We start from the raw sequence: 25,263 nt of genomic DNA on the forward strand, positions 1-25,263 counted from the left end.
CACCTTTTTTGCTCTTCAGTTTTGTTTATTATACCTCAGATCACTTTTACTCTAATGAAAGAGCATCCTTTGGTGAGGATCAGCTGGTGGATAATGCCATTAGATTTGGAGGTCTAAAATTTTCTATTTTGAGTACAAATCTTAAAAAATATTTTCACAGAGAATAGAATTTATAGTGATGCTTTTTATTTCAAGCACATTGAAGATCTTTTTCCACTGTCTTATGGTTTCTACTGCTGCTTTTGAGAAATCAGTTGCTGTTCTAACATCTCTTGAAAAAAATTTTTCTCACCATTTTATTTCCTATCCTTCAGGAGCCCTGATTAATGAAAGACTCTCTTTTTTCCTTCATGGATCATAAACCTTTTTCTGTGTTTTTCATTTTTTGTCTCTATGTCATATTTTAAATAAATTCTTCTATCTATCATCTAGTTAACTACTATAATTCCCTCTTCCCTTCTGTCTCACTATAGTCAGTGAGTTTTTAATTTTACTTATTCTATTGTTGCACTTCTCAAAGTTCTATCTGGTTCTTTTCAAATATATTAGGCCACTTTTACAGTTTCTGTGCTTTACAGTATTTTTTAGCACATCAACTGTCAGTTTAACTGCCATTATCTTTAAAGGGTTTTTTCTCCCTGGCTCCTTGATACATTTTCACTTTTTGTCTTTTGTATTCTGCTATTCCATTCTGATTTCTCCAAGTGTGGATTTACTTCACTTAGTTTATTTTCCAAAGCACTGGGTCTCTCACATTTATAAAAGTTCATCAGAATGATGAAAATCCCTTTACCTTAAAACTAATGATTTGCTATGGAAAACAAAAAGGCAATTCTACTACCCACATAGTAGGATGGAGGAGGAGAGTTTTGCAGAATAATTTTTTTTCTTTTTTTTTTTTTTTAGAATAATTATGTGTCCCTCATAATCGTGGACGGAAGTGCTTCAATAAAATGCTTTATAGTTTTCCTGTGAATTATCTCTGTTTGATCTTTAACCTTTTCAAAGATAAGAAATTCATCACTTTGAAAATTTGTGACTTCCTTCAGGTCTTCTACCTGTCAACTGATATAGCTAGGTACAGATCCTAATCTTCTACAGATTAAATAATGATCCTAGGACTATTAATTAATCGTTTATTAAAGTCTCAAGTATGGGTAAATAAATCAAATCAAAATGCATTAAAGACTTAAATGTAAGATCTGAAACTATGAAACTACGAGAAGAAAACATTAGGAAAACACTTCAGGATATTGGTCTCAGCAAAGATTTTTTTAGTAAGATTCAAAAGCACCAGTAATAAAAGCAAAAATAGGCAAATGGGATCCTATCAAGCTAAAAAGCTTCTGGCAGCAAAAGAAACAATCTACAAAGAGATAACCTACAGAATCAGAGAAAATGTTTGCAAAGTATCCATCTGACAAGGGATTAATAAGCAGAATATATAAGGAATGCAAACAACTCAACAGCAAAACCAAATTAATCCAATTAAAAATAGGCAAATGATCTGAACAGAAATTTCTAAAAAAATAAAAAGATATAAAAATGTCTAACAGTTATAATGATTAAATGTTCAACATTACTAATCATCAGGGAAATGCAAATCAAAACTACAATGAGGTATCACTTCATCCCAGTTAAAACGGCTATTATCAAAATGACAGAAAATAACAGATGTGAGTGAGGACGTGGAGAAAGGAGAATGCATACACTTTTTGTGGGAATATATATTAGTACAGCAACTATGGAAAATAGTACAGAAATCCCTCAAAAAACTAAAAGTAGAACTACCATACAATCCAGCAATCCCATTACTGGGTATATATCCAAAGGAAATGAAATCAGTATGTCAAAGACCTATCTGCACTCCCATGATTATTGCAGGACTGTTCACAATAGCAAAAATATGGAATCAACCTAAGTGTCCATCAGTGGATGAGTGGATAAAGAAGATGTAATACATACACACAATGAAATATTATTCATCCATAAAAAAGAATGAAATCCTGTCATTTGTAGCAACATGGATGGAACTGAAGGACATTATGTTAAGTAAAATAAGAAGCCAGGCATGGAAAGACAAATACTGCATGTTCTTACTCATATGTGGGAGCTAAAAAATTGAGCTCATGGAAGTAGTGAATGGGAGTGGTTACCAGAGGCTGGGAAGGTGGGGGGTGGCTAATTGGTACAAAAATACATTAAGATAGTGGGAATAAGTTCTGGTATTCAATAGCATGGTAGAGTGACTAGAGTTAACAAGAATTTATTGTTTATTTCAAAATAGCCAGAAGAGAAGACTTGGAATGTTTCCCACACAAAGAAATGATAAACGTTTGAGGCAATGGATGTGCTAATTACTCTGATTTGATCACAACACATTGTATGCATGTATCAAAATATCACATGTACCTGATAAATATGGATAACTATTAAGTATTAATAATTAAAGAATGAGTAAATAAAAGGTATTTTAGAATACTAGAGGGTTTTCAGAATAATGTGATTTAAAAGATAGGTAATTTTGGTAATATTACCTATTGCCAAATTATTATTATTGGTAATATTAATATTAATTATTAATAGCAGTTGAAAAGAGCAGTTTATTACAGGAAATCTTAAGGTAGTTATGACAACACAAACTGTACTAGGCATATGAGTGTTGGAGAGAGTGTTGGGATAGATGTGTAAAACCACAAACTTGATGAGAGGAGATAATTTCTTTTATGTATTTAAATACTATGGAATGAGACTAGAAATTAAAGATTAAATATACAAGTACTGATATCAATAACTTCATATTTTTTCAGGAAGATAAATAATTCAAATACAATATGGTAAGTTTTCAAAACGTGTTTATAGTGTTTGACTATGGAAAGCACAGAAGCCATATGCTGAAGTTGAGAAATTTTGCTAAATATTAAAATAAACTTCCATTTAAATGAAACTAGTAAGAACATTAAAATTTTTTTCTTGGCTAACTATTAACTACATGTGAATCTAAAATTTTTAAATCAAATTATTCTATCTTAAATATAATTTTGAAAAATATTTTACTATATTTAAAAGTGGTAAAATATAAAATATTTAATATGTAATTTTTAATTTCTTTAAAAAAATCTGTGCAGGATAATTAGAGAGAGAGGACTCTATAGTCAAAACACAAGGTTCAAGTTTTAGACCTACAACTTATTAATCATGACCCCTGGGTAGGTCATTTACCCATGCAGCCTCTGTTTTTTTCTAATAAAAATAGGATAATAATTCCTATCCAAATAAACTCACGGAGATTCTGTATGTATTAAATTGTGAAAGTATGTGATCATGCTTTGCAAATCTAAAGTGCCATAAAATGTTACGATATTTTAAGTGCCTTAAATTTAATTTGATATGAGAAATAAATATGTACTTAAATACTTTATTTATACATTCCAGTTTGTGATATCCCTTGTTCTGAAGATGATTAATTGAAGAATTCTCCAATGTGTACTTTAGGCAACAATACAGCTGTAGCTAATATAGTGCTACAACTGTTGCTAAGGTCTACAATAGCTGCTGTTTAATAATTCTTGAGTCTATCATGGGGAACTTCTGTTATGACTAAAAAGCTTGTATACTAGCATTGTTGAGAAAAGACTTAAAAGCAGATGAATGAAGTGTAGCTACCATGAATCCTCTTTTGTAAATTTTTATTGCCTACTTCCACACTTGGCTCATATAATGAATTTTAAGCATATTTGTTTTTAATTATTAGTACAAAGTGGTATTTTTTTGTTGTTAAAAACATCGAGAATATAAATATACAAAACCAAATAGCTAACATCTGAGCGTATTTCTAGAGTATTTCTCTACTGTCAAAGAATCTAAAAAGATAATTCATGATAATAAACATTAACTTCCTCAAATCTTTCATGGAAAGAGCAAGAGTAAATTAATACATAAATATAATTTTTTTAAAGTAAATAACAAAGAATATCAATCAATGACTAAAGTTTTTAATCATTCAACCCATACACTATTCTAATCCTAGAACACTAAAACAATTTTCCTTCCTTCTTAAAATTATGTATTATTGTGACCCAGAAAATGCATTTATCTGGAAGAAACATTGTGTAGAAAAGAGAGCATAATATTTAGAGTCAGAACACCACAATTTGAGCAATAGATCCATAACATATTATTGAAGCAAACATGAACTAGTTTGGATCTCAAATTATTTTCTAAATGAGAATAATAACTATATCACAGTTTTTTATGAAGATCAAACAAGAAAATACTGAATTATTTTATAAATGCTTCTACTGTGCAAATATAACCTAATCTCATTACTGAAAAATAAAATAAATTTTTTTCAAAAAATAAATACAATGAATCAAAATAAACTTTTGGGAAGGCATATAGCAGTTGAGCCATTCACTAGGTGTATGTATTTGTGCAAGTTAATTTCTGTAATAATTAATAGTTAACAGTACCTTATCTCAAGGGATGATGAAAAAATTAAATGAATGAATACACATAAAGTGCTTAGAAGATGCCCTGTACATAGCTATTCTATTATTGTTATCATACTCTGTCTGTAGTAACTTTTCCCCATTAATATTTATTCTCCTTACTCTGTAGTATAGGACAGTATATTTATGAGCTTTAAGAGTTCAAGAGGAATCCTAGTATACCTGAAAGTGATTCGTCTATTTTGTTATACTACTTCTCACCATGTCATCTTCTCAGAAATGCATTCCTTGACCATTATCTAAAGCCAACCTCTCTTTCCCTTTATTATTAATTACAATGCACTCTCTATAATCTTTAATTATTTTGCTTATTTTGTTAAAAAGTTTTTTATTCTGTCTCTTACCAGAAATAAGCTCCATGAGAGTGAAACCATACCTGTGTCTGGTTCACTGTTGTGTCCCATTATCTACCATGGTCCCTGGCACACAGTTGATACCCAACAAATGCTTGAAGTAAAGCATTTACTTGAAAAATTAAAAAATACTCTAAAGGGGTTATTATACAGAAAAATTTGAAAACCTAAGACAAGAGGAAAGATGACTGCTATGGTATATACGTGATAATTCTGCCATTGAGGGCCCCAAAACTGGTTTACCCTTACTGAGGGTAATAATATTCTCAACAATTACTCTTTAATCATTTAATGATTAATTCTTTAATCTTGGTGGTTTTCTTTGTCTTAGCCACCAAATATACATAATCATGAAGCAATGAAAAATATTAAGTGGGAAAATGAATTGGAATAATACTGGAATGTCATGCCTGTATACATTAGCATGATTTCCTTTGTTCTTGCAGTAATTTAGAAAAAGAAGGAACAAGCATTTATAGACTATAATACATCCACTGTACTCTTTACTCATAGCATTTTTAATATTTTGCTCAATACTTGATACTACATTTTACCACAATTAATATACTTAAAAAATTTTTAAAAACTGTAAAAAGACTGAAAGACTGGCAACCTGACAGACTGTATAACATGAAAACCTTCCCTATCGCATAGAAGTTCTACAATAGATAATATATAATATCAAATGTTCTTTTCAATGTATTGCTGAAAATCTAAGAAGGGAAGGGAACTACTCAGGTGCTGGGATGACAGAGGTGACTGACGAGCAGTGGAGCATGGGACTGAAGGTCTGGCTGGCACTCAGCATGGGAATGGCCAGGGTCAGCAGCATCAGGAACTGTAGATGCAGGAGCTGAAACTTTGGTTTTGGACCCACAGAGGCCAGAGTCTGAGAGTTCTTTGAAGTGTTGCAGCTTCAGTTAAAGGATAGACTAAAAAAAATTGCTAGGACAGCGAGGCAATAGGGGAAGTTTGTCTGTTTCTGATTGGGATCAGGGAAGAGTAAAAAAATTCTCAATTTTCTCTACTGAGAATGTGTATGTCTGTGACTATAGCTCATGTGGGTTTGAAATCTGAATTTATCAGCATGGCTAGGAAGCCCTAATCCTGAGAATTAACATAAATATTGACCATTGATGGGTAGCAAAAGCAAACAGAAAACAGGTTGAAGGAAGCTTCCCAAACACAGGCTTCAGGGAATAAGCACAGAAAAAAACATACACTACTAAAGCTGAGCTGAGAATCAAAATTCTAAACATATGTAGAAACATCCCACCTGGGCTGAGAGTAAGCAGAAACAAACAGGAAGATCAGAACCTCAAGAATATGTGATTTGAAAGAATGCATAATTACGTTTAAAATGATTAAAGATACCAAAGAAGAAATTTAAAGGCCCCAAAAGAATCAGACTCCATTTAAAAAAAGATTCTAAAAACACAAATAAAATTTCTAGAAATATATATAAAAATATTTATAAAAAATAATTGGAGGAGACAATAATAGACTTTAGCTGTCTCAAATAATAATATGTAATATGTAGGAGGAATATCAACTAGGAAGAGGAGGGAAATATTGATTAATTTTAAATTTTCTATTAGTCTATATTTTTCACTTTTTAAAAATCTAATAATTGGTTATAAAATGTTTTCTTGCAAGCCTTATCCTTAAATTAAAAAACCTACAACAGATACACAAAAAATATAAAGCAAGAAATTAAAACATACTACCAGAGAAAAATCACTTTTACACAAAGGAAGACAGGAAGGAAGAAAGAAAGAGAGAACTACAAAACAAGATATCAAATAACAACATGGCAGTAGTAAATCCTTACTTATCAGTAACAACATTCTCCAACAAAAGACCAGGAGTGGCTGAATGGATCAAAACACAAGACCTAACTATATGTTGTCTAGTAGAAATCCACTTCACCTATAAAGATACATATAGAATGAAAATAAAAAGATGAAAAAATATATTCCATGCAAGTGGAAACTGAAAAAAAAAGGAAGAAGAACAGGAGCAGCTACATTTCTGTCAGATAAAATAGATTTCAAGACAAAAACTGTCTAGGTATATATTCAAAAGAAGGGAAATCAGTATAACAAAAAGATACATATCTGCACTACCATGTTTATTGCAGCACTATTCACAATAGCCACAATTTTGAATCAATTAAGTGTCCACCAACAGATGAATGGGTAAAGAAACTGTGGTCCATATATACAATGGAATATTATATAGCCATAAAAAGAATGAAATCCTGCTATTTGCAACAACATGGATATAACCGGAGAACATTACGTTAAGTGAAATAAACCAAGCAGAGAAAGAAAGATCTTGCATGTTCTCACTCATATGTGGGAGCTAAATATTAAAACAATTAATCTCATTAATACAGAGCAGAATGATGGTTACCAGAGGCTAAGAAAGGAAGGGGGAAAGAGGGGATAAAGTGGTGATGGTTAATGGGTGAAAAAATATAGGTAAGATAGACAGAATGAACAATACTTGACAGGACAACAAAGTGACTATAGTCAACAATAAGTTATGGTATCCTTCAAAATAATTAAATAAGTAGAATTGGAATGTTACTAACACAAAGAAATAATAAATACTTGTGATGGATATTCTAATTATCCTGATTTGATTAATACATATTATATGCCTATATCAAAACATCACATGCACTCTATAAATATATACAACTATATAGTTGTTTCTCTGTTTCTGTTAGTCTCAGCTGGTTTCTCCTGGTATAATCCAATCTATTCCTTCCAGGCTTCCACTGAGAAGGCTGATTAGGTCCCTAGTTCACACCCATACTAATCTCCTTTTCAAATGATTGTTCTGCCACATCCTTAACGTTCTCCTCAGAACAAGCTTTCTCATTATTTGTAATATGAATAGGCTGAGAATTTTCCAAATCTTCAAGTTGTGGTATCACACTGAGGGTTAGGAATTCAATATATAAATTTTGGAGGAACACATATCAGTTCATAGCAATACTACACCTCTTGAAATCCATTTTATTATTTAAACAAAGACAGAGAGAAAATTAACAAAATAACACATCTATTTATATATAAATGAAAGATAAGGATTACTATGATTTCTCCAAAAACATTTTATGAGAGAGCATTTTGGAAAATATATACTATGTAAAATTCTACAAAAAAATTACATTTGATATCTATCTTAGTCTGTTTTATATTGCTATAACAGAATACCACAGACTGGGTAATTTATAACAGAGGTTTATTTAGCTCATGGTTCTAGGGCCGGGAAGTCCAAGAGCATGGTGCCAGCATCTCATGAGGGCCTTTTTGCTGTGTCATAACATGGTGGAGGGCATTATATGGTAAGAGGGTAAGAGTGTGCCTGTCAGCTCAGATATCTCTCCCTCTTGTTATAAAGTCACCAGTCCCATCATGGGGACCCCACTCTGATGACCTTATCTAACCTTAATTACCTTCTAAAGACCCTACCTCTAATTAACACATAAATTTGGGGATTAAGTTTCCAACACATGAAATGTGGAGGACATATGCAAACCATAGCAATATTTATCGGTGGAAGTTTGATATATAATTATTTAATACCTACTAAAAACATTCAACAAACTTTCTAAAAGATGTGTTTATGGGTAGAGCCGCATTTTCTTTTATAGTATGGATTTTAGTAGTTTTCTCTGTGAGCTAATGCTATTTGAGTCTATGTGATGACACATAGGTGACTATAGGGAGCTACCCAAAGTCATAATACACTTAAGTAATATTACTGGAACAAAAGAAGATGGCATTTACATCTTGTTATTCTTATGATCTGGGATTCATTTTCACACATTTCAAATGAATTATAATTATAAGCCCTTAAGTTGAAGAACTGATCATCCAAACTGGAAAAGTTTGTCAATATAGTCTGCTTTACCATATTCCTATTCTTTGATATTTACTTTTGCAATAGAGATTTTAGTGTGTGAGGGTAAGAAAACACATTGTTTTGATTAGAAACTAATTTTAAGAAAATTTACTTTAAATATATTTTACTTTGTTAAGTTTAATAATAATAAGATCAAATGTTTCATGTAATACTAGGTTCTTTTAACACCTAAAAATGTTACGTAGTTCATTACACATTGCATACATGTATCAAAATATCACATGTACCCCATAAACATGTAAATTATTCTGCATCAATTAAAAAATAAATAAATAAAATATCATATACCTCTTACATTTTATCATACTATTTAAATCAATTTTTATATTGGTACTATACTTATTAATTTGAATAGAGAGTGATTTTTATTATCAGCAACATTTATGCAGATACTACTATATGTCTGTGAGTTTTCCTTATACCAACATTATTTTAAAAGATTTATTGAGATATAATTCATATACCATATGATTCAAAGTATACAATTCAATGTTTTTTAGTATATTCACAGGTGTGTGCAACCATCACCACAACTTTACATTTTCATCACTTTAAAAAGAAATCCATATACTTTAGCAATTACTCTCTTATTTCCCTTTTCCCCCAACCCTAGATTACCAATAAGCTACTTCTTGGCTCTCTAGATTTGCCTATTCTAGATATTTCAAATAAATGGAATCATGTAACATGTGGTCTTCCGGCTTCTTTCACTAAGTATAATGTTTTCAAAGTTCATTCATGTTGTAGTATGTATCAATACTTCATTCCTTTTTGTGGCTGAATAATATTTCATTGCATATATACACCACCATTTGTTTATCCATTTATCAACTAATAGATATTTAGGTTGTTTCTACTTATTGGCTATTATTAATAATGCTGCTAGGAACGATATCATCTTAGGATTTACTATGTGCTTGCTCAGCCTCAAGTAACCACAGGTGAGAGTTCAGGCTTTTTCGTTTTTGCTGAGCGTGTACACAGCTCTATGAATTCATGTGACCTCCAGATTCCCAGGAACATGTCGGAATTCTTTAAAACTTACCAATATCTCATTCTCCAGACTTTTCCTCTAAGCCATTTGGTTGATACATTGGCCAAAACTGGAATCTGTCACCTGAGGCAGCTAAGAAGTTAAAATACTAGCCTGTAATTATTTTTGACACCCTACCTACCCATTCTTTTTTAGGAGGAAAGCTGTTCACACTGAATGTGGTCAGAGTCATCTTTTTAACTGGGGTCTTCCAGGGAACCATCAGAGGTTAAATGATGACAATTATTTGGAAATGAAGCTTTGAAAGAGCTCCAGGTCCATTCTGCTCTTTTTGGAGCAGGCTGCATGGGAAACATGGACTATTATTTTTCTCAGGCTACTGCTGAGCTAAGAGTGGAAAATGGGACTAAGGCAAATTAAAACGCCACAAAATTTACTGTTCTTACTGAGATTTGGCTGCTTTTCTTGAATATACATTCCCTTGATAGTTGTAAGCTTTTGATTATTTTCCAGAGTTTTGTAGAGAAATTATAAGTGTCCCTCAATGTAACAGAAGGGTCTCAATAAAATGGTTTATAGTTCTATAGTTTTCAGGTAAATACTTTTATTAGATCTTCAATCTTTTCAAAGACGAGGAAGTCATGGCTTAGAAAACTTGTGACTTCCTTGAGTCATCAATTAATAGCCCTAGGGATTTATATTAATCATTAGAAGATTAAGTTCTATAACCAGTGGTATGAAAATATTGATCCCTGACCATTTTTGCCAGTTTTTTCATTGACTTTATGGAAGGGTAAATTTTCAAAGTCCTTACAGTAATACTGATATATGCTACATCATGGATAAACTTTGAAAATATTATGGTAAGTGAAAGTGTAGCCAGGCCCTTGAGATTTTAGTACCCTGGCATTTTTTTAATGACTGAAATAATGTAAAATTTGAATAGGCCCTTGCTTGCACATGATAACCCCTTGCTTCCTACCTGGTATCACTTGTTCTCACAGAGATTACTACCTGCTGATATACTATTTGTCAAGCAGGAGAAGATAATAACTCCAGGGTCTCTTATTTTACCGAAGGAGTGAATGCCCTTGAAAAAGCTGTGACTAGCTCCTGATGCCCATAAGTCTGGTTACTCAAGGTGTTATCTGAGACTAAAAGCAACACAGACTTCCCCCTTCAGTTCTCTGAAATACCTCCCGCAACCCCCTCTTATTCTCTAGCTACATAAAGGCTTCTTGCTTCATTTTTTTTAAAGAGATAGATGTGAGACACTTTGCTTTCTCTTCTTTTCACTTTAGCCAAATCGAATAAACCTTTCTTTATCTCCAAGCACTGGTGTCACAGTGTTTGGCTTTAGCTGTGCATCAGGTACACGAACCTGAATTTGCGGCTCTACAACAAATGAAGCCAGATATAAGAAGCCATATGTTTGTATGATTCCATCTATATAAAATGTACATAATAGGCAAACTGATAGAAGTAGAATGTGGATTAGTGGTTGCCTATGACTAGGAGAAATGGGGGAATAGAAGGATGATGGCTAAAGGATACAGGGCTTCTTTTTGAGATGATAAAAATGTTTTAAAATTGATTTTGGTGATGGTTACACAACTTTGTGAATAAAGTGACAACTACTAAATTAAACATCTTAAATGGGAAAACTGTATGGTATGTGAATTATATATCAATAAGGATGTTATAAAAAATAGCAATAGTGAGAGATTTCAATACTACACTCCATAATCAATAGAACCAAGGACATGAAAGTGTTGAACATCACTATCAACCAACCAGCTCTAATAGATAATTTGAACACTCAACCAAACAGCAGAGTATACATCCTTCTCAAAAGCACATGCAAACTTCTCCAGGATCTACCATACCATATGTTAGGCCGCAAAATAAATCTGAATACATTTAAAAAGACTAAGATCATACAAAGTATGTTCTCTCATCACAATGGAATAAAACTAGAAATCAATAAGAGAAGAAAATTTAGAAAATTCACAACTATGTAGAAAATAAACAATACTCTGTTAAGCAATGGATGAAAAGAGAAATCACCGGAAAATTAGAGAATACTTTGAGATATGTAAAAATCAAAACAGAACATACCAAAACATATCAAGGCTAATATAGTCCTTAGAGGGAAGTTTACAATTATAAATACCTATATTAAAAATAAGAAAGATTGTAAATCAATAATGTAAACTCCCACATTAAGAAAATAGAAAGAGAAGAGCAAACTAAACCAAAAAAAAGTATAAGTAGGAAATAACAAAGATTAAAAGAGAAATATATGAAACAGGAAATTAAAAAATAGAGATAATTAACAAAAATTAAAAGCTGGTTCTTTAAAAATGTCAACAAAATGGACAAATCTTTTAGCTAGACTAAACAAGTATGGAAGAATGAAGACAGAAATTATTAAAGAAGGAATAAAGCATGGGGCATTTCTACATACCTTCCTATAATGAGAAGATTGTGAGTGAATACTATAAAAAATTGTATGCCAACAATTTATGTAACCTAGGTGAAAATGGACCCATTCCTAGAAATACAGAACTACTGTAACTGACTCAGGAAAAATGTATAATATAAAAGGCAGGTCACAGGTATTGGTGAGGATGTGGAAAAACCAGAACTCTCATACACTGCTGGTTGCAGTGTAAAATGGTACAACTTGCGACAGAAAAGAACTTGGCAGTCCCTCCAAATATTAAAGATAAAATTACCATATGACCCAGCAATTCTACTCCTAGGTATGTACCCAAGAGAAATGAAAACATATTTACTGGAAAACTTCTACATGAATGTTTACAGCAGCATTAGAAAATTAGAGAGAGAAAGAAAAAGAAAAGAAAATTTCAGCCTGGAAAATGAATATGGGTTCATCAAATTATTTTGAGAAATCTAGTTTCCACACATTGGTTGTGGCATCAGTGACTATGTCCAAACTCTAACATCTACAGGGCACTAACACCAGAGCTCAGTTGCATCTGGTATCCTACTCCCAAATTTCCATGGGCCAAGCCTGTAAAATCCTCAAACTTCCAGTGTACATTTGGAATGTAGGTAAGGTTTGGGTATAAGACTACTCTGAGAATAAAGCCAAAACACAATTCTTATTGGTATAACTGGTACAACACTAATACTTTACAATTAATATATTTCTAACTATTGTTTGATTCAAAGAACTAGATATTAGAATTAGAGAATTTAAGTGTAATTTAAAAATGTGTGACAGTGATTTAAATTTTTTTTTATTTCAGCTTATCATGGGGGTACAAAAGTTCAGGTTATATATATTGCCCATGTCCCGCCCATCCCCCTGAGTCAGAGCTTCAAGCGTGTCCATTCCCCAGACAGTGTGTATTGCACTCATCATGTAACTATACCCCCAACCCCTCTCCCCACCCCCCATCCCCCCCAAGTCAGAACATTCAAGTGTGTCCATTCCCCAGACAGTGCGCATGGCACTCATCATGTAGGTATATACCCATCCCCTCCCCCCACCCCCACCTCAGTCTGAAACCCAATTGGTGTTATTGCCAAATGTGCACTTAGGTGATGATCAGGGAAACCAATTTGCTGGTGAGTACACGTGGCGCTTATTTTTCCATTCTTGAGATACTTCACTTAATAGAATGGGTTCCAACTCTCTCCAGGAGAACAAAAGGGATTCTATATCACCGTTATTTCTTATAGCTGAGTAATATTCCATGGTATACATATACCACATTTTACTAACCCAATCATGAATTGATGGGCATTTGGGTTGTTTCTACATCTTTGCAATTGTGAATTGTGCTGCTGTAAACACTCGGGTACAGGTGTCTTTTTTATAGAATGACTTCTGTTCTTTTGGGTAGATGCCCAGTAATGGGATTGCTGGATCGAATGGTAGGTCTACGTGAATCTGTTTAAGGTATCTCCATAATGCTTTACACAGGGGTTGCACTAGTTTGCAGTCCCACCAGCAGTGTATGAGTGTTCCTGTCTCTCCGCATCCATGCCAACATGTATTGTTTGGGGACTTTTTGATAAAGGTCATTCTCACTGGAGTTAAGTGATATCTCATTGTGGTTTTGATTTGCATTTCCCTGATGATTAGAGATTTTGGGCATTTTTTCATATGTTTGTTAGTCATTCTTATATCTTCTTTTGAAAAATTTCTGTTCATGTCCTTTGCCCACTTTTTGACAGGGTTATTCGATTTTTTCTTACTGATAAAAATTTTAAAAATTTTAAAAAATTAAAAAATTTTCTAATATGATGAAATAAATTTTTCTGTGTGAAACAAGAAATTGCCAACAAATCATTCTTTAATCAAGCAAATATCTTAAAGAATAGGGACTTACGGAAAAAAAAATTTTCTTTTTCATTTGCTTTAAGATTAACTTATGATAACTAGGAGTAAGGTATAACGTGTCTGAAAATTGTTACAAAAAGCTCAATTCACCTGAGTAAAAAAGAACTATGGATAGGTTATTGGAACACATTAAGATATATATTTATATCTAAATCTTCACATTTTATACTAGTATTTGCAAAGAGTAACTGAGAAATATAATAATTTAATAATGTAATTTATTATCATAAATACAAAGTTTTAGATATAGGAAAATGGTTAAGCTAAATGCATTTATGAAGCCTGCATATAAAACATAAGCTATAATACAACACAAAACACACAAAAATATTCAAAAGAGAAAAACTAAGTGATATAGAAATGCTAGTAGTGTCTTTTTTGATTTGGAGTTCCCTCCCTCATGTATGTTGTCCCTTAATATGGACCTTACTAAAAGAAGTCTAGTAATTAAACTAATCACATTATTTACGAGTATCTGGAGTTTTTATTTTACTCATAGACCTGTCTAACACAAATATGAACTAAATACATGGAAAACAAAATATTCACTTTTTACAATATAGTATATTATAACTCAATCTTAAAGTCTCTTTACCTTTATTGTCTGTCTGCTTGTCTGAAATCGTTGATCAGACACTTGCTGTTGATGGAGGAGCTTTTCATTAACTTCTTTATATTCTTTAATAGACAATTCTGCTGTTTTTTTTGCATTCAGAAGTACACTATTTTGTTGTTGCAAGGATATAATCCGTTCTCGTAATAAAATAGTATTGCTACTTGATTTCTGGGCAGTTATACTTTTGCACTTGTCTCTGTTGACTATATAAAAATAATGTTCATAATATTTTAAAAATCAGATTAAATTATAAAAGACGTATTGTTAATTTCATGTGCATTCTTACCTCTGGTAGGAACTGCTGTATGTAAACTCTTTTGTATGTTGCCATTCTTCTTTTGAAAAGTTGGTTTTTTGGTATTCTTATAATGAAAATGATCCTAAAGTTAAGTTTCATAAAAATTGGATTATTAGTCAATAACATCAAGTGAACCAATATAGTAAGTAATATCCCTTTACCTAAAAATACATTTATTTATGTACAGTTAAAAAAGGTCTAGATAACAAAATTTTATAGTTGATACCCAGAACTTAATATAGGCACTAAACTTGAACTAGCAGGCAGAATATACAGGTACAAAATCAACTCAAAGTATAAATTTAACCTTGGGACATTTCAAAAACCTAGAAGTATATAGAGTAACAGCAACAAAAGCAAAATGTGAATAATTAACAACTTATTCTCTGAAAATCTATGTCTTTTCTCAAACAATTTCCCCTATTGTATGTAAACAAATGAAGCTAATAACCTTCTGACAAATGAAACTAAAATAATGTTGATAATAATAAAGTAACTTTACTTGAAACTTTGTTTTCCTCAAAACATCTCAAGGTTAAAAAAGGTGAAGCCCTGTTGACTTTTGTTCCAAAATATTTCACCAATTTAAAAATACTTTCAGAAAGCAAAATTTTATATAGAAATGTTTCAAAAATATTACAAATCCCAGTAATTAAATAGGTGGTCTTGTTTAAGAATTTAGTGGTTGGAAAACAAGAATATGTTTAATCTAGAAAATTATTTCTTATTAAAAAAATGACCTTTTCAAAGATCCCAATTAAGGAATAAATGAATAATTATAGTAAAAATATAGGAAAAAAGAAATTTGACCCACTGTTACTTTGACAATAAGGCATGTATTGTATACTTATGGATAAAGTATTCTATATTATATATAGGCATGGCCCTAAAGTAATGAAACCAATTTATAATATTAACACATACACCAGAAGCCTGTAGCTAGGATAGGGTTTTCCTTTAAACTAGTTTCAGAGATTATGAAATCCTACCAATGTTGCATTTCTCAAAATATTTTTGAAATGCCTCATTTGAACTTGTCTTCAGAACTAACATATTAGATATATTTTTAAAATGTCTCATCACTTTATTAAGTGGCTGAAATGAGAAAGACTAACATACTAAGTATTGATGAAGAGCAGTAGAAATTTCCATAGTGCATACAAAAAAGTGGTACAATACTTTGGAAAGTAGCATTATCAACTAAAATCTTAAAAACATATAAACTATGGTAAAGTAATTCCACTCCTAGGTTTTTATTACAGAGATGCCCACACTTGTGCAACAGAGAACATGTACAAGAATATTCATTGCAGGATTATTTGCAAGAAATCCAAACTGAAGCAACCAAAATTTGAACAGTAGAAAGGATAAACTGTGGTATGTTCAGACAATGAAGTACTATCTATAACAATGAAAGTGAATGAACTGATAATATTCAACAAAAGAGGCCAGACAGAAAAGATATACTATATAGATTCCACGAAGTTCAAAAACATAATGTTAAGGGAGGTAAAATTATAAAGAAAAGCAGGAAGTCATTAAGTTAAAGTTAGGATAATGAATATATTTGGGGTTAGTGAGAAATTCTAATATTTTCCAAACACATTTGCCACAATTTGGTAAACATTTTATGATTGTCAACAATATGACAGATCTAATCAAAGTAGTTTAGAATGTACTCTCTTGTCATACAAATGTAATTATGAGTTACTTTTATTTATAAACTCATTAAGCTGCAAATAATAAAAATTCCCAACCAAATAATATATAGCAAAATAGGTAATTTCTATAAAATCTACTTATCAGTTTATTAATCAATCAGCAGGCTCTTAGCATATAATTGTTGGTATGAACTTTATTCTGGTAGTAACTAAAATAGACCTTTTTCCTCCAAAGTTCTGGTAAGACCTCAAAAAAATTAACTTTTTTGGATTATGTTTTAAAAGAATCCTATAGGTTAACGCAAAGACAACTTGACTTTTACAACAAAAAAATAAAATAATTTTCCTCAATTTTTCAATGATTTATACTGTATAGGTAACCTTTTGATGCCATGATATTTTAGTGGTAGGAATTATTAAATAAGTTGTATTGGAACATCAATTTTACAAAATTTAAAATACACTGAGGAGTAAGGTAGAAATAAGTAATTCAAAGATATGAACAGACATAAATGACTTTATTGCCACAAAAGCTAATATAAAAACAGAAGTTTCTTCACTTGGAACATTTCATATACCTGAAAACAATAATGAGCTTATTATTACCTTTATTATTTTCTTGTTGAAATATGAATACTTTCAGATTTATATCTGTGAGAATAGTATTTATTTCCATTTTCATCTATGCAAAAGATTGTAACAAACTGGTACTTGGAAAATTTTAAAAAGTAAATATTTTCACTGTATATTTCAAAGAAAACTTAATTTTTAGGGGTCCAAATTAAATCACTGGAAATATTTATTGATTTAAATTATGAAGCATAAGATAAAATTAAGAACATTGCTGACAATTAGGCAAAATTGTGTCATATACCTTTTGGGGCTTGCCACTTATATTTGAGTATGTTTGTACTATTTCTTTTCCTTGTGTTTGGCTGTCTTCTGTTTGATAACTTTCTTTCTGGTCTCTTCTATCTTCTGCAGGACTGATTTTCTGGGATGTTTCTACAATAATTGTTCCCAAATTTTCAGAGGTCTGTGCTTCAGAATCACTGCTTTTAGAAAAAAGAAACGGCACAAAACCCAAAATAAGAGTTGTTACATGTACTTTTTCTAAGTTCAAGACCAAACAATATTATAGCATAAATTGTATATGACACTGTAAGTTTAATTTGGCATTTACTCATTCTTCATGTGAAAAGGAAAAGTTAGTTTAAATATATTTTATAAAATTATAGAATCCCATTGAGAAAATAGATTATCTAGTATCAAATTCCTACTAGCATCACTTCTATAGCATTTATTCCAAGTGTTAGCCCAGGAAGCACATGGTTTAACACTTCCAGGGCTGGAACACACAGTACTTTCCCAGCCATGCTATAAAGGTCTGATATTTCCTACAAAGTCTTCCCTTCACCTGAGATAAAATTTGAATCTCTGAGGCTTTCACCCATTAAGTTCCATCCTATGGCCATTCATCTTTTAACAAAATATTTGTTAACAGCATCTATGGGCCAGGCATTTTTGTGGCCATAAAGGATAAGGTAGTAGTGAATAAAGTGAAAGAAAAAAAATTCCTGCCCTCATGTAACCCTTATCCTAGTAAGGCAGGGGTGGGAGGGAGGAAACAAATAAGAAAAATACAATATATGTTATGTTAATACCGGTGTGTTGAAGAGAGAAAATTAAACAAGGAAGAGAGATAAGAAGTATTCAGGTTGAGTGGAACACATAAATCAGTCCCTTTTCCACATGGGTTATCTTTTAACTATTTGGAAATAATTATATACTGTTTAAGACATCTCTAAGAAAAACAGCTGGTTTAAATGTTCCTAATACACATATTTTTGAGATGCTTTACTTTCCTGGTCACTCTTGAAGATGTTCCTGCTTATTGTGATGGAGCATCATGTCCAGAATTCAATTTCAGACTAATCTATTATCTTTTTAAAACATGATCACACTAAATATAGTACATCTGAATTCCATCAAAGCATGCTTATCAAATTTTTGTATAACATGACATTGAAAGGGATGGAAAATACTTTTCAAAATAGCATTCAGTTCCCCAAAGTTCTCAATAGACTGGGAAGATAGTTATACAAAAGTCTAAAAGGGTAGTTTACTTGGCTATACTATAAAATGCCAACCGCTCAAGTATACAATGAGAGAAATATGTGGTTTTACAATAGTATATATAGAAATATTTTAGGATGTTTTGTTAAATACTGTAAGAGTCTATAGTATGATGTACATGTCAGAAAAGCCTACACAATTTTAGTCTGCATATGCCAGGAGTTCTACTAAGTCCCTCTTATAGTGTACCTGGACTAAGACAATGTCAAATGACTGAAACTCTTTAAAACTAAGAGACTGTAGGGAAAAAAAACAAATCAACAAATAACACTGAGGTTGAATATTAGTCAGAAAAAGAAAATAAAGAGTTTGATATGATGAACTATAATAGGAGGTAGAAATCAACTGTGTCAAATACTGTTGAGGGGTCAATTAAAGTCATGACTGAGAACTGACTTTGGATTTGGCAATGTAGTGGGGACCTTGGAAAGAACTATTTTAGAGGGGCGATGAAGGGATGAAAGGAATTAGAAACAATGAATGTAGACAACTTTTTCAAATTTAGCTGCCAAGGGCAACAGAGATAGAGAACTAACAGGCATGAGTACTAACAGGTACGTAGTGAATCCTCTGGTTTCCAGACATGGTCCTCTTAATTTTACATAGTATTTAGGATAATTGCTCTTACTAATACAGCATCTCCCTTTGATGTCTGTCCGTTCAGTAACATGAAGAGTACAAAATGGCCAGGGTACAACCTCAGCTTCTACCTCTACAGACCATAACTATGTTCCCTTGGAGAGCTTTCCTACCTCGGGCATCAGGACCCTCAAATCCACCAAGCCCAAGGTGATAGCAGCGGGAAGCAAAAACTACTCCAGTAGGTTATTTGTTTAAATAATTACAGAGGCTACTCCAACCTACAAGACTTTATTCCTTGACCCATGTATTCTTGAAGATGAAACCATAAACTGTCAGTTTAAGGTATATACCCTAACCTCGATATTGTCTTCTAGCTGGTGCCATAACTAAGCCTGATAATCCACTGTCCTATAAAGCCAGTTGCCTTTACATAATTAAAAATGTGGTAAGACCAGTGAATTCCAAGATATAGCCCATTGTCATAAATCCTTTGCCATAAAATGTGTCTTCCACCCTTTTCAATAAATGGTGCTGGGAAAATTGGATTACCATAAGCAGAAGAAGGAAACTGGGCCCCTATCTCTTACCATATACAAAAATCAACTCAAGATTGATTACAGTCTTAACTATAAGACCTATTATAAAAATACTACAAGAAAACCTACATAAAATTCTTCCAGACATTGGTCTAGGCAAATAATTTATGACTAAGACTTCAAAAGCACAACAAAAATGAAAATAGACAAATGGGATTTAATTAAACTAAAAAGCTTCTGCATAGCAAAAGAAATAATCAGCAGCATTAAAAGACAACCTGTAGAATATGAGAAAATATTTGCAAATAATGCATCTCACAGGGGACTAATACTCAGAATATATAAGGAACTAAAACAACTCACCACAAAAATAATTGTCACATTAAAAAGTAAGCAAAGGATGTGAATAGACATTTTTCAAAAGAGGACACACAAATGGACAAGTATATGAAAAAATGCTCCATATCACTAATCATCAGAGAAATACCAATTAAAACCACAATGAGATATCCTCTTAACACAGTCAGAATGGTTATCATTAAAAAGACAAAAAATAACAAGGGTTGGCAAAGATGCTGAGATAAGGGAACACATATACACTGTTGCTGGGAATGCAAAGTGGTACAACCTCTATGGAAAACAGTATGAATATTTCTCAAAGAACTAAAATAGAATTACCATCCCATCCAGCAATCTACTCAATCTCCTGGGTATCTACCCAAAGGGAAAGAAATCAATATATCAAAAAATAACTGCACTCATATGTTTCTTGCATAACTGTTCACAATAGCAAAGATACGGAATCAACCTAAGTGCCCATCAACAGATGACCGAATAAAGAAAATGTGTTATAAATACATAATGGAATACTATTCAGCCATAAAAAATGAAATCAGAACCAATAGCATATATGTGTGTGTGTATGTGTGCATGTGTGTGAGTATATATGTTTTATTTTATTTTTTTCAAGGAATTGGCTCCTGTCATTATGGAGGCTAGGAAATCCAAAATCTGCAGTATGGGCCAGTAGGCTGGAAACCCAAGAGAGCTGACAGTGCAGTTTCAGTCCAAATGTCAGCAAGCAGAGAACCAGGAGAGACTCAGGAGAGCTGATGGTACAGATGAAATCTGAAGGCAGGCTGCTAGAGAATTCTTTCTTGCTTAAAGAAGCCACTCTTTCTGTTCTATACAGGCCTTCAACTGATTGGATAAGGCCCATCTCTATTCTGGAGGAAAATGTGCTTTACCCAAAGCTCACTGATTTAAATGTTAATTTCACCCAAAAACATCCTCCAAGTTAACACACAAAATAGAGCACTACAGGAGGTTACTGTCCCTATAATACTCAATTTAGTTTCTTTGCACAGTGGCATCTCCTCACTGTGAGGCTTGGTTCAGCATGGAAGTTTTGGTTTTTTGGTATAGGTAGTTCACAGGAGATATGCTGTCTCAGCATGCTAGATATTATAATGATTCTCTGACATTCACTTGCAAACTACATCCTACAGAATCCCCTCCTAGTTTCAGTTGTCATTCTTAGATTGTCTTGCTGTGTTTTCCAGTCAATGTCTGCTTAGAGACTATATTTTTCTGTTCTCAAGACATCAAACACCAATTTTCCCTCTCCTGATACCAGGCAGGTCTTATAGCTGTTGGTGTTTGTCCCCACCTGCTCATATTCTGGGTTTGTTACCTAGTTCTTCTGTAGACACTATCCTTTCCTTGAGTTTTTGGTTATGCTCTCCTATTGGTTTTATTTTGATGGGGGATTTGTGGAGACAGAAAATCTGCCATTGCTGCAGCCCCTTCCCAATAGTACCAGCTTTTTTTGTTTTGTTTTGTTTTGGAGGCAGGGTCTCACTCTGTCACCCAGCATGGAATGCAGTGATGCAATTATAGCTTACTACAACCTCCAACTCCAAAGGCTCAAGCGGTCCTCCTGGCTCAGCCTCCCCAGTAGCTGGGACTACAGGTGCATGCTATCATGCCCGACTATTTTTTTTTTTATTTTTTGTAGAGACAAAGTCTCACTGTGTTGCCCAGGCTGGTCTTGAACTCCTGGGTTCAAGTGATCCTACTGCCTTCTCAGCCCAAAGTACTGGGATTAGAGACCTGAGGTACCATGCCTGTCCAGAACCAGCTTTTAAAATGGAAAATAGTTGTTAACAGGGCATGGCCTTAGGTGTCTATATGGTTCTTGACATGCTTGTCAGAGGCTCCAGATATCATCTCTGTCTGCTACAGACATATTCAGAATATTTTGTTCACTGAATCGCCTTCCCAAGCCATTAATATTTCCTTGTCCAAACCACTGTCCATTTTCTATTGACTTGTCTTTCTATATAACAATTTGTAGATCTTTAAATATTCTAGATATTTATCCTTCATTTTCTTTATATGTTGTGAATACCTTCTCCCGGTTAGTCATTTGACTTTTAACTGTTTTTATATTGTCTTTTATCATACAGACATTTAAAGTTTTATTAATTTTTTTCATATCTGGCTTTGCATTTTCATGTCTTGTTTAAGTATGTTTTCTAGAGATGCTCTAAGGTTATAAACAAGTAATCTTGTAATTTCTTATAATACTTTTATAACTTTCATTCTTTCATTAAATCTCTAATGTATATGGACTTTACTTTATGTACTGTACAGTATTAGGTAGTCAGATAGTCAATAAATATTATTAAATGATTAAATGAATTTATTTATTTATTCTTCACAGTCTGCTATGCATATAGTTTGGTCTTCCATCAAAAACTAAACAACATGAGAGGAACTCTACTACTTTATCCTAAGCTACTGTGTCAAGAAATTAAATATGGGCAAAGTTCTATGGAATTCAGATCTACAGTAATCTAGGATTAAGTGCTAGGAACCCAAAGCAGGATTATTATTGTAAGAAAGTACAGATACATCTATTTTGATAAATTTCACAAAGAACATAGCAGAATCAGGACTTGAATGAGGGTCAAAGGGAAGAATAGGTCATTAAAAAAATAACAGTATAAAATTTCCCAAGATCAAAAATCTTTGCAATCATAAAACTAATGGTTCCACTAACTCCACTGAAGAAATCTGGGTAGAATTAAAATCAGCTTGAGAAACAAATTATTGTAGCTGAAACAAGTTTACTAAGAGATGTTCACTGAATACTCATTTGTAAACTCTATAAACAACAGCAAAATGCAGGCCAAAACGCTGGACCTGTACCGGCATGGCAATTTGTGGAAAACAAATATTTTATATGTGAGACTATCCTGTTCCATTGAAGAATTTTTAGCATTCTTGACCATAACTGGGAATGAGTAAATAAATAAATAAATACATACATACAAACTTCACACACAGAGACAAATATCTTGGGCATGGGATGGGGGGAGCTGCAGATTACCAAAAACAATTCATTGTGATAATAATAGCAAGCACTTATACCGTACTCAACATGTTTCAAGTACTACTTTAATGTATTATTCTATTTATTTCTCACAAGGTATCCATGAATATGGTCCTATCATTATGCCTATCGTATGGATGAAGAAACTGAGGCAGAGACAGGTCAAATAACATGCCTCTGGTCACACAGCTACAGGATGTTAGAGTCAGGATTTGAACAAACACAGATTGGCCACAGATTCCATGTTCCTAATCCTAAAATGTACTCTAAATAATGGTAGGGTTATGTTGGGGAGGATTAAAAGCTTTTCCTTTACTCATCTATGTTCTTGTCTGGGACTCTGTAACAAAAGACAGATTAACAAGAGAAAAGCATACAAATTTACTTAAGATAAGTTTTATATGACAAAGGAGGCTTCATAAGGAAATGAACACCCTAAGAAATGGTTAAGCCTGAGTGTTCTTATACTAGGTTTGATGAAAAGTAGAAAGTCATGGAAAAATGTGATACGACAAAAGAGTATGAGGTAAGTATAGTAAACTGGGGGACACTTAGCAAGGCCTGCTAATTCAGATTCCTCTTGGTATTCCTCTGTCTTTGGAGATAAAGAAGCTCTTTTCCTCTGGTATAGGCAGGGTACCTCTCACATGAGAGTCCTATAACTGGGAGGAGAGAAGGTCAGAGAGTCTTTCAGAACCTGCCATTTCTCAAATTCCTTCAGCTATATTTTTGGGTAGCATGTCCTGAATCCCATCAGTTGGAATCATCTGTTTAATAAAGGTGGTAATGTGAGTGAACATATGGCTTTATCAGTGAAAATGGAAGAAAGATGGAAAGGGCCTTAGGGCTAAGGTTGAAAATGTTTAAAGATTCGAAGTGGCATGATATTCCTGAAGCAAAAATAAAAGGGAAGATCCAAGATCACTAGTGTCTTTTAAAATAATTTTGAATGAGAATAAAAAGCACTGGTAGGGAGAAACATCAAGTCAGGTAGGATAAAGACAGAGAATCACAAATGTTTATAATATCTTTGGGAAATGTGACCAGGCAATTAAAGAAAAAATCTAATGATAAGAGAAAATGGAGGTAGAAACTATAATAGTAGGATGGAAAAAAATGATTTTCCTTCTACCTTTCTAAATTCTCAACTGTAACATAACAAAAGACAGATTAACAAGAGAAAAACAAAAAATTTTATTAACATGTGTATCACAGATATAATACATGGGATGATCAGGAAGTGAGTAATTTATAGACGGGGCTTAGAACTCCAGTTTATATGGCATTTTCAATAAAGAACAATAAATTTTTAAAGAAGTGATAAGATAAAGGAAAAAGACCCTGAGTTCCAAGGGGCAGCAAATTGTGGGAAGGCAAATATGTAGGAAACTAATGGTAGATGAAAGCTACAAAGTGAAGTTTGTTACGGAGATTTCTCTGATGTCATTTGCAGGCTGATTAGGGTCTAAAGTTATCTCCTGTGATTAACTTTTGTCCCTTCTTGGTAGAAAGAGGAAAAAGAAAACCTTTACAACTTTATGTCCTGTTTTTAGGGGAAGAGTAGAGAGTTTTCTTTATCTATTAATACTTTTTCTCAATTGGCTTCAGCTCAAAATAATCTTTATGCCAGACTGGCATATTTTGGGATGGCATAATCTACTTAATCAATTCTTATTCCTCTGCTTTTCTTTACAAATTTCATTTTTCTTTCTTTAATTTGCTAGAAATACTGAAATTCTGTTTTTCTTCTTGATGGTATAAACAACTCCTGATTACCACCTATCACTGAATGGGGATACTTTTGTAAATACTATGCAACTATGGGAAATAAATATTAATAGGGTAATAATTATCCAACATAGTAT

General features: G+C 32.7%; 1 protein-coding gene across 1 annotated transcript in view; it reads right to left on the bottom strand.

The window, feature by feature from the left end:
• CNTLN (centlein) overlaps positions 1-25,263 on the bottom strand; it is a 284,413-nt gene that overhangs the window by 81,772 nt on the left and 177,378 nt on the right. The window contains exons 16-18 of the mRNA XM_045562693.1: positions 17,622-17,802; positions 15,075-15,168; positions 14,768-14,991 (exon numbers count right to left, since the gene is read on the bottom strand). Coding sequence (XP_045418649.1) covers positions 14,768-14,991; positions 15,075-15,168; positions 17,622-17,802 — 499 coding nt within the window. The remainder of the gene's footprint in view (positions 1-14,767; positions 14,992-15,074; positions 15,169-17,621; positions 17,803-25,263) is intronic.

Source organism: Lemur catta, chromosome 10, assembly GCF_020740605.2.
Source record: "Lemur catta isolate mLemCat1 chromosome 10, mLemCat1.pri, whole genome shotgun sequence".
Taxonomy (NCBI): domain Eukaryota; kingdom Metazoa; phylum Chordata; class Mammalia; order Primates; family Lemuridae; genus Lemur; species Lemur catta.